The 11364-nt window shown below is 38.0% G+C and overlaps 2 protein-coding genes across 3 annotated transcripts; both read right to left on the bottom strand.

The window, feature by feature from the left end:
- Window positions 1-217: 217 nt before the first annotated feature.
- On the bottom strand, window positions 218-3863 carry igf3 (insulin-like growth factor 3). Its single transcript, XM_084087374.1, has 4 exons — window positions 3758-3863; window positions 2715-2862; window positions 1703-1863; window positions 218-973 (listed from the first exon to the last, which is right to left on the bottom strand). Exons 1-4 carry the CDS (start codon window positions 3824-3826, stop codon window positions 743-745), a joined length of 609 nt encoding a protein of 202 aa, XP_083943500.1. The 5' UTR covers window positions 3827-3863; the 3' UTR covers window positions 218-742.
- A 606-nt stretch (window positions 3864-4469) lies between these two features.
- LOC311098314 (uncharacterized protein) lies at window positions 4470-10370 on the bottom strand. 2 transcript variants are annotated; one of them, XM_084138450.1, is made up of 4 exons: window positions 10279-10370; window positions 6441-7081; window positions 5413-5532; window positions 4470-5096 (listed from the first exon to the last, which is right to left on the bottom strand). In XM_084138450.1, the coding sequence occupies exons 2-4, from the start codon at window positions 7047-7049 to the stop codon at window positions 4764-4766; spliced, it is 1062 nt and encodes a 353-aa protein (XP_083994576.1). In that variant the 5' UTR covers window positions 7050-7081; window positions 10279-10370; the 3' UTR covers window positions 4470-4763. The 2 variants fall into 2 exon arrangements, with proteins under 2 accessions (XP_083994576.1, XP_083994575.1); XM_084138449.1 differs by having other exon boundaries at window positions 10201-10351.
- Between the last annotated feature and the right edge of the window lie 994 nt (window positions 10371-11364).

Below are 11364 nucleotides of genomic sequence, written 5' to 3'. Positions count from 1 at the left end.
TATGTTTTTTTACATCAAACACCGTTTTTATTAATATGAATATTGGCGTGGATTTTAGCGTACGCACACTTTAAGATCAAATCTGTGCGTACACACGTTTTATAAACGACGCCCCTGGAATCTGTCTTAGTGCATTGTTAAACTGAAGCTGATTAGAGTATGTTGGGAGATGATGGCCATTAAAAAAATATTGCCATAAAACGAAAAGCATGTTGTTCTCACAATTTTTTTTTAATTAAAGTTTCTTTCCAAATCTGCTTTCATTTGAATATTTCACAAGTATTATAAAAACCTAATCATACAGTAATATACAGACCATAAATAAACCATAAAAAACATTTAAGAAAATATATTTACTGATATCAGTAATCTTTCATAAAAACATGTCACATTTACATTCAAAATGACTTAAGGCATCAGTGTTCCCATATTGAGTCTATCAAGTCTAAGAGTAGCATACAAACTCTTTCAACTTGCTTTGAACTCATTTACCCCAAACCAGAAGTCAATGCTAGGAGGGAAGCTGAAAACAAAATGAAAAAATACAATTCGACAAATGTGAAACTAGTACAAGCCATGTTCAGACACACACACACACACACCACTCTTCCCTTTCATGGCATCTTGCCTTCTAGTTTCTCTTAAATAGTCCTCAGTTTATACTTCTGCAAGGACGGAAAAGTCTTTCTTAGAAAAGGAAGATGATTCATAGAGTCCACGCAGATCCCAAAAAGAGCCATGACTATCGGATGTGGGGGATAAATGTTGGTCTTGATGTCATTCTCTCAGTGGAAAGATGTTGGTGTGTTGAAGGGGGTCGGTTGAGTGTGTTGGTGTTTAGTAATACTGAATCTCTGTTGTTCCACCGGTAGAGCGTCTGCTCTCTGAGTCTATGAGAGGCAGCTTCCTCATCTCTCGTCATCCCTGCAAGCTTCTGGTATCGCCGCTGAAACAACAGCCAAAACTGATCTTCCTGCAGCAAACAAAAAGGAATTGTGTATAATTTTCATGGAATTTGCTGGGTTTCTAAGTTGCAAGGTTTTACTTTGCTGAAACAATCGGCAATATTAATACATGTGAGTTTCTTTCTTCCATACAACACAAAAGGTTAATTTTTTTATTATATCTTTAACACTTTTCTTAAACGCAATCAAAATAAATGAGGACTGGTTATCAAGCTCCAGTCCAGAATAAAAAAAAAAAGTCTATAAAAGTATCATATCGTGATGATCACCCTCAATCGAACTTTAATGATGGGCTTCAGATAACATGAACAATTTAAATGACACTGTAATTTAATGGGCAAGAGTGACCACTGACCAGTATATATTTTTTTAAATGTGTCCTTTTCACAGAAGAAAGTAAGTCAAATTGGCTAGTGAGTAAAAGACTATATTCATTTTTCAACTATTCCTCTAAGCCAGAAGTCTTCAACCCTGGTCCTGGCAACCCACTGTCCTGCAGAGTTTAGTTCCAACCTCATTCAAACACCTGAAGCAGCAAATCAAGGTCTTCAGGATCGCTTGAAAATATACATGCAGGTGAGCTGAAGCAAGTTGGAAATAAACTTCAGGTAGGCGAGTCTTCAGTCTTCTATAGGCTTTTGTATGCCTTTGTAAGCTTGGAGAAGAGGTCTTCAACCCTGCTCCTGAAGACTGTCTGCAAAGTTTTTTTTTAACCGTCTATAGAGTTGAAGTCTCACCAAAGTCTGCTGCAGGGATGCAGGGACGTCGCGGCGCACCCTCTTGGGTTTGGCACAGTACGACTCCAAATGCTGGAGGTCACATCCCCGCACGCAACACTGCTCGACGATCCCTTTCCCACGAGAGCGAGGACCGCCGCTACGAGCTGCTCCAGGTTTGCCTAACCACCAACAGACACAAAGGAAAATTTTAAAGGTTTTAATGCCAGTCATGTTTATAAGAGTTAGTTGTAACTGTTAAAATGGGGTGAACACACACTACCAATCAGTTGCCTGGGGTCAGTACTTTTCTTTTGAAAGAAATGAATTATTTTACTCAGCAAATACGCATTAAATTAATGATAGTAAAGACTTTAATTTTTAAATTTCTGTATCAAATCAATTCTTCTTTATTTTATTGAACTTTCACCTACAATTAGGAGTGAAAAGTCATTGACAAACAATACCAATTTTTGTGAAATTATTGAAATAAGAGTCACTGAGACCGTGTCATAATGTTCTTTTTGAGAAAAGGAGTGAATGAGAACAAGAAACGTATCAAGGTGGCCTTGGATATGGAACAGGGTGAAAGGGCCTCAGTTAGTAGAAATAAAAAAATGTTTATATCAACAACCGCAAATCAAGAGTACATGTGGGTGTGGTAAATTGTATTGTCATTAATGGGGTGTTTTATATCAATAACTATAACTTCAGGCCACGCCACCCACAACAGAAGACAGTTACTGTTTGCTATTGGTTGTTAGGGTGATTTGCATCAGCACCATAATGATAAGGGCTTGACTTGATACTACTGTCTGTATCTTCAGGGCAAGGCCACTTTTAACACACTGATATTCATTGGTATGAATATGATATGATGTTGTGAGTGAGATTAAAGATTTAGAGACATGCAAGTTACTTCTATATCACTGTGTCCTCACCAAACGGTTTGTCCTTTGACCCACATGATCAGCACACACATCTTTGAAAACATTAGTTTCTGCATAAGATGAAGATTGTAGGTGACTCTGACCTCTGTAAAAACCACGCTCTCCACACACAAACTCCAGGTCAGCGACTAGTTCCCGTCCACAGCGTGCTTTGGCTGCTTCGCCAGCGTCTGGCAGAATCAGGACGCAGTACAGGGAGTAGAGAACGCACACACTTCGCCAGCTGGGCACCTGCTTCAACAGAAACAACAAACTCTCAGCAAGCTGCATCTTATCAGAGGGATTCACTCCTTTTTGTCAAAGCAATGAATACACGTCGTGACGCATTTTGTTCTGCAAATCATACTGAATTGAGAACGTACTAAAAGTCACAATGGCAGTGCCATTGAAAGCCCTGAAGAACCTCTAACATTCATGGAAATGGTTCTTTCAAGAACTGTTCACTGAAAGGTTCTTTGGGGAACCGAAAGTGGTTCTTCTATGGCATCGCTGTGAAGCCCCCCTTTTGGAAACTTTATATTTAAGAGCGTAGAAGAACCAATTTGGGTTCCCCAAATAATCTTTCAGTCAACATTTTAATAATCTATTGAACCATTTTCCACTATAAAGAACTTTTTGTACAATAGTTCCATGGATGTTAAAGGTTCTTCATGGAACCATTGATGGCAATTTATTTTTAAGTGTACACAAAAATCTGCTGACTCAGAAAATGACTTTGCAAAAGCATTAATCATCTTGACCTTTTGATACGATGACATGCATTGCGGATCTATTTTTTCCTACAACCCACACGACAAAGCAACGTCATAATAGCTCCCTAACATGCAAACCTGCATTGGAGGCAGTAATTGTTGGTCACAAAAGGTAATTTGAGTCATCTATGCAAACTAGTCATTTAGCGCAAAAAAAAGAGGAAAGTTATTTTGACCAGCTTTTATGGATTCTTACCGTCAGTGGAGTCTTTCTAAACATCTCGAAACAAAAAAGCAGCATGATGTGGTCTTTTCCCCCTAAATTCTACATCCAGATAACATGCAACAGGTGTAATGGTCTTTAATTTGAAAGCCTGATCCTGGTGCATCCCGTTGCAATATGTGTTTCTAGGTAAGTGCATGAAGAGTCTTACCTTCAGCATGAATCCTCTTAAAATCTGAAGGCGTCTGGGATGACAGGCTGGAAGTCCGTCTGATGGCATGTCTATTTTTTTATGGTTTGGTCTCTAAAGAGCTACTGACGTTCTTACTCTGGTGTGCTCTTATAGGAGGACCAGGAGGGGACGGGCCAACAGCACACGCCCGCACACATCCTACCCTTCCCTCTACACACAGACGACACATAATCGCAAAGCTTGTCTTTTGCTGAAGACGCATGGAACTAAAAAAAAGAAATCTAATAAATAGACAACACAAAATCAAAATTGACGTATCTATCTGAACATTTATAGCTAAGTAATGTAAAAGGGAGTTGGTGCATGAATTTATCTGACAGATATTGTCCCTTTAGAGATCCTTCATTATGTGTAGGCATATATAACTTTGAATATATGTGTAGGCATATATAACTTTTCATCATTATCTTATAGAACGCCGGTTTAGAGATTCCCTGCAGTATGACATTGAAATCCATCTTAAGAGTGACGACAACAGGGAAAGAAGTTATCACAAGTATATCTCAGCAAGAAGCCGGTTAAGTGATTTTGGAGTGTGTGGGCTTCAACTGAAATGATAAAACAAAGGAACGCATTCACAGTCAATCACAGAGTACACACTTAGAGATAAAATAGAGACAAAACGTTATGTTACCAGTCAGATGTGTGGGTACATTAATAACCAATTCTTAGTTTGACACAAAACCTTTTTTATTGCAACCAATGAACCGACTGACATTTTAATTTTAGCAGCTAAAGTAAATCTAAACAGATCTTGTGATAACTGTGCCAAAGCAAACTGCTAAATTACTCATTGTATTTATTGCACAAAAATGCAATTTTTTGACACTATTATTTTATTTAAATGACAATATTTTAATTAATGAACTTAAAGTTTTAGACATTTCTTCTGCTGCTCAAATGAAATTATGTACGAGGAATTTTGACACCGCTTGAACAGACGTCTTTAGAAAAGTCTGGTCCTCTAAATCTGATCCGTCAGCTTTGAGTTAAAGATGCTGAGGGCGGCTTCCTTCTGCCTCAGCCGAGCTCGTAGGTTGTTGATTCTCTCCTCCTGGGCCAACTGTTCAAAGTCAAAAGCAAGACAGCTCTCAGCTCTGGGGAGCAATGCGGCCTCTAAACACTCATTGTCATCCTCGTGCGCCTCTCTTTCTCCAGCTGCTGCTTCAGGCTGCTCTGTGACGCTGGCCGATGCGTGGATGATCTGGGACTGCTGGAGGATATTGGGCTCCTGACTGGACTCCAGATCCTCAGGAGATTTGGGTGGGCTAATCGCTGACCTGGACTCTGAGGTTTCCTGTTAATTCAAAGGTAAAGTTCATTAATAATCATCAATGAAATCGGCTATTTTCTCTGTCTTTCTGGCTTAAAAACAAGAAATGCTACCAGGGGGTGCCAACAAATAGCCAGGTAAAATGATTGACAGGCAGGCAGTGAACATTTGTTTTTCAATTAGCCAAAAAAGTTTTTCAGGTCATATTTTAGTTCTCACGGCATTTTCTGCATGGCATTTCAAACCAAAAACATTTGCAGCACTTTTAATCGTGTAAGATTATCATGCCCATCTTCAAGACTTACTTTACACAGAGTAAAATAAAAGACTGAAGCTTGACCTTTTGACACTCTTTGCCCGTACAGCATTGCTCAGGCATTTCTTCAGAGACTTTGTGCAATTTTGGTGAAATGTGCGGGTTAATGTCAAGATCTGTAACTGGAGCCTGACCATCCTGAGTCTGTGGATTGGAAAGAGACATGCAACAATCAGAAATCAAATAAAAGACCTAAAGCAAATAATGCTCAATATATAAAGTGAAGAGAATCACAAAATATTGTATTTTTCTGAACCTTTATAGCTAAGTAATGTAAAAGGGATGTTGAATACTAATTGATATTTTCTCTTAAGAGATCCTTCATAATGTAAAAGCATATTCAGCTTTGAAATGTCATCATTTTATTATATAACGCTGCTTTCAAGATTCCTTGCAGCATGAAATTGAAATCATCTTAAGAGTGATGACAACGGAGAAAGAGGTTATAACAAGTATATTTCAGCAAGAAGCCGGTTAAGTGATTTTGGAGTGTCATATTTTTTAATATTTCTTTCTTCGAGTATCAATGAACAATTATAATTTTGTTTTTATTTTATAGTTTTTTTTTACTTTGAGTATCAATAAACTGGTTTAATTTTAACTATCTACAGTTAATCTAAATAGGTTTTAATTTAAAAATAGTTTTTGAAATTTAAAGTTAATTTGTTACAATTAAAGAAACCTCATCTGAGAATTTCATTCCGTTTATTTATGTAGCATTTAATACAATATAAATAGTTTCAAAGCAGCTTCACATTATTAAAGATGAAAATAACAGTGCAAATATTGTAAAATTCATCACAATCCGGCTTAATTTAGTTCAATGTTGCTTTAAATCAGTTCAATAACTGAATAATGTTAGAGTTCATCAATTATAAAACAAGTTAAATTCAGCTGTAAAGCAACTCTAGAGAAGATAATAGTGTCTCAAGTCAGTTCAGTGTCGATGTTGCCAAGTCAGTGTTGTTGCTCAATTCAGTTCAAATTTTGATCTCGTCCGATAGTGTAAGTGCAGTCCAATATTACTGAACATGAATTGTGAAATATCCCACCTTGTTCTGTTGTGATCTGGGTGAAGGGTCCGGGAGCGGTTGTGCTTGACAACTAGGTGGGGTGTTTATCTGGTGCTGTTGACTGGGAGAAACCGGACACACACCTGAAGGTGTCGAGGGAGTGTTTTGCAGTCTCACTCGCCTGTAGCGTGACTTTCTCACTGACAGGAAGATCTGGCCATTAAACACGATGATGGCATTTCGCTGAACAGAATCCCTGATGCTGGGAAACAGGGCCGCTTCAGTCTCCAGCCCTGAAAACTGTATTTTGGACTTATGTGTTTTTAAAATTGTTCTTAAGACCTTAAAGGCAGTGATGCTGGAACTCACAACAGGGAGAAAAAACTGGCCTGGAGTTATTTTGGTGACCAGCGGCCTCTGGCCCTGTGGAAGCGTTTCTCTGCTGTCCTTGCCCACAGCCACTTCTTTTTCCCGCAGCTCAACCGGACAGATCCACGTGACTGTCTGTGGCATCTGTTTCTCTGATTCATGCTGAGACAGAGCGACACGGATCTTCCTGGCCGTGGAGCTGGACAGGGACTGTACGGGGATGTTTTTGACGCTTGTTCCTTTGGGAATGTAAACAACAATGTTCTCCATGCAGGACATGCTGAATCACGGAAGAGTTTGAACCTGTGGGACTGGTTGAATAAAGCATTCATATTACTGCAGTCTGCTGAGCTTTTATATATATGTCTCTGCATTTTATTATTACTAAACAACTAGGCTAAATAGCCCACTCAACATACAGAGGTGGTAAACTTAAACTAAAGACCTTAGCTCATAAAATACTTAAAGGACAAATCCAGTGAAAAATGAACCTAGGGGTAATTAACACATGGTTACCGAGTCGATCGTTCCCTGCGATGCGTTTTCATGAAAATCGAATGTATAGAGTTTTATCTTTAAAAACAGATTAGCTCATAACACTAGTATATGGGGCACAGAGTAAGTAAAAGTAAATCGCTAGTTAATACCACTAACAAGGCTCAAAATAGCCTCACACTAACACGGTAGCATAATGAGGGTCCCTACATGCAAACCGAAGCATTGAGAACTTTGTAAGTGTACAGACAGTTTAATAAGAAGATACTTTAAGACAGTACATTTACAGACAGGCATCATCTTGGAAAACAGTCTCGACTAATCGAGTCACGAACGCCGTGCTAAGCAGAGCATGTGAGCGGAGTGGAGCGGGAGCGAGCGGGCGGATCTTGGACAGAGCGCAGAGCGGCATTTTTAAAAGGACGGAGCGTCGCCTTATTTCCCGCTCCAATTTCGCTCCGCTCACACCACGAGTCTGAAGCATGCTCAGTCAAACCTAAACCAGGATCCATCTGTCTTGCACAGTCATCAACAGTAGACTATTTTCAGTCAAAACTCGGCTCAATAATGGAGTTCAAAAAGTAGGCTACTTCAAAAAGGAAAATGAGAAGTCATACAGGTCAGGTGTACTATTAATATAACTAACTAACAATGATAATGTGGTACAAGAAAACGAATGTGGAGACATCGTTTCAGTCAGCAAAGATTCATTTTGGAATCTCAAAAGACACATGGGGGAAGAAAACGCTGGGAAGAAAACAAAAGGTTAGCAAATTGAATACGGTAACTTGTAACAAAGTGTAAATTAAATATAGCGTAATATTCAAACAAATTCGTTTTTTCATTCAAGTAGACCTAATGGTTCGTTTTATTTAGCCGAATCTGTGTCGTCCGTAATAATATTTATATTATTAGGCCCATTTATTCGTTTAATTTTACAGCAGTTTGTGTGTATGGAAGCCAATTTAAATTTTAATCGTGCGCGTTGCGCAGAAGTTCACTTATCAAAATTCTGGCCTTATAGTTAATTTACTTTTAAAAAATGTATCATATTTTTGTTTATATAATTTTTATTTAGATTATTAGGCCCATTTATTCGTTTAATTTTACAGGACTTTTTGTGTAGCCTTCTTACATAAGCCTGTAATTTGAAATAAAACATTTCTATTTGAAAAATGTTGTTGTTACTCATTCTTTAGGAGGTAAGGCTGTGGTCTAAGCTAAAAGTGATATACATGTAGATTTTTTTCCTTTTTTGGAGTGAGCGGGGGGCGATTTGAGTGGAGCGCGAAGCAAACCTCGTTGAGCGCTGAGCGATAATGAGCGGAGCGGCCTGATGTAGCTTTGAGCGGGGGAGCGGAGAGGTGAACAGTTCCGTGAGCGATGAGCGGAGATTCTCACCACTCCACTCCGCTCACATGCTCTGGTGCTAAGTGAGCTGGTCGATAGGAATTACGCATAGTGAAATCTAACGTAGCACGGCGTTCGTGACTCGATTAGTCGAGACTGTTTTCCAAGATGACGCCTGTCTGTAAACGCGTAATGTACTGTCTTTATAAAGTATCTTCTTATTAAACTGTCTGTACACTTACAAAGTTCTCAATGCTTCGGTTTGCATGTAGGGACCCTCATTATGCTACCATGTTAGTGTGAGGCTATTTTGAGCCTTGTTAGTGGTATTAACTAGCGATTTACTTTTACTTACTCTGTGCCCCATATACTAGTGTTATGAGCTAATCTGTTTTTAAAGATAAAACTCTATACATTCGATTTTCATGAAAATGCATCGCAGGGAACGATCGACTCGGTAACCATGTGTTAATTACCCCTAGGTTCATTTTTCACTGGATTTGTCCTTTAAGTTCAATAAAATTGATTTTAAAGAAAGTTTACCATTGTTAATAGCTTCATCCAACAGCCTAGCTACTTAAGTTTTTGTTACTAACAACTACAATTAAAGGGGCTATAAATAAGAATTTTCATGTATTAATGCCATTGTGTGAACAGTTTCTAACGAACCTTAAAAAACTAGACCTTCCCCGACATCCTATATTTTCTATGAAAGAATGTTGAGTTGACTGATTATTATGTAATGGACTCGGGACGTTTTTGCCGGGAAAATGTAAAGGATGTGACGAATATGCCCAGGGGAGGGGCAGTATATTTTCAGCCAAAATCCGAGAATGCCGTTTTTGGCTGATAATTTTAGGTGCAAAGGTATTTCCAACTTCTATTTACCCCTTAAGCCAGGGACACACTTAACGACTAGCTAAAACATTCTAAGACTGAACCGAACACACTTACAGACTGTTTCCAACGACTGCAGCAGATTTTAAACACCGACTGTGAACACCATCTGAACGCAACTGTCTCTGACTCGGCACATTGGGCATGATCAGTCTTAAACATCAAATTACATCCATAATCTGCCTTACAGTCGTTAAGTGTGTCCCCTGCTTAAGTTTACTTTTGGACAACTTTCCACAGTCCATTTTGTTAAAAAAAAAAAAACATAAAAATTAGACAAACAAAAAGCTGTACAGAATAAATATTCTCTGTTGCCAACTTCGCAGTATGTATAATATATCGGATCACGTTCAGTCCTCTTGTACATTACGTGTGCAAGAGCACGAGCATTAACTTAAGTTGGCTGCAGTTCGCTTAACGGCCACCGGTGTCGCCAATAATAATGGTTTCTAAATTCTACATATAGCTCCTTTAAATAATAAACAAAATGACAGAGAGACAATCACTTTTAAAAACAATGCTGTTTAACTTATTAAATATTTCTAGTGTTAAACTGAAGGTATTTTTCGGAAAGTATCGTTACCATTGTGAATTTTGTGAATTTGTCATTAGGAAGGACCATAGACAAACGTCAACAGGAAACGTTTAACGTTACCAAATTAAACTAAAAACAAAAGTTGTCATATACCTAAAATTGGTCACTTCAATCGCGGCAAAAGCGGTACAGTCATGTCTCCACAGCAAAGCTCACAAATGGAATTCATACGTTTTGTTTTTCAATTAAATAAACCTGTTCTCGAACATCTGCATGCACCCCTCTCTCGCTCTCTGCACTCAGCGGGGACTTCCGGAGAAAACTTCCGGAGTTTGGTCTTCATGTCAAAATAAAAGTCATTGTTAGACAGAAGTTTAATGTAATTCGATATAGAAGCTGACACAAAGTAAAACGGCTGGTAAAGTTTAAATTAATTGTTCATTTAAAATATAAATATTGTCATCTACCCCTTTACTCACTGTTTTAATCATTGTAAATAACTATATTAGCGTCCACACACCAATGCACGCTGCTGTTATGTCGTCTGGCGCTTTAAATGCTCGAGGTCGGGTGGATTCTGATTGCCTGTAAGTGTTCATCATTCAGCTGGGAAAATATAATACAAACAGAAATGTAAAACAGGCAATTTTCAATTACATTTTTAAAAAGCAAACACTGTAGAATAGTTTTAATCTATCTACTATTTTTTAAACAGAGAAATATTGCAAAAATAAAATAAAAAATCATGTTTGCTTTAAATTGCAGTTGCAATTAGCTTTTAATTAAAATCTGATGGATGGGACATTAAATAACTTAAAATACTAAACCGATCTCCGACCGGCAGAGTATGTGCACTGTTCTAAGAAAGAACTGGAATAATGCAGTGAGATGCATAAATACATTTATGGTAAATGCAAATGTTTAGTTAATTTGTATGCAAGTATAAAAGAGGGGTTAGGATTAAAGGGTTCCACATGATCTGATTTGGTCAAAAATATTTGCTTTTGTGTTTGAACATCGTTACCGATAAACAATATACAGTATAATTTATATTTTCCCTGTGTATGTTTCTCAAGTAGAGTATTTCTTTTCCAACCATATTTGTATGTTTTGTCCTTTAAGGGTTTGCTGATCTGCTTCACTGACATAATACACCATACTGTACCCTATACACTACAGTGTGGACGACTTTTTACAACCATCATCTTTGTGTACTGGAGATCTTTGATAAATGCAAGTCTATTTTCTTTCTTTTTGAACAGTGGAATATGTGTTTTCAGGAATGGGTGAGATGCTCTTTAAAGACAACACAATGCT

Source organism: Abramis brama, assembly GCF_963993115.1.
Source record: "Abramis brama genome assembly, chromosome: 16".
Taxonomy (NCBI): Eukaryota; Metazoa; Chordata; class Actinopteri; order Cypriniformes; family Leuciscidae; genus Abramis; species Abramis brama.
The sequence above is the reverse complement of the archived record's forward strand: the minus strand, read 5'-3'. Positions and strand labels throughout refer to the sequence as shown.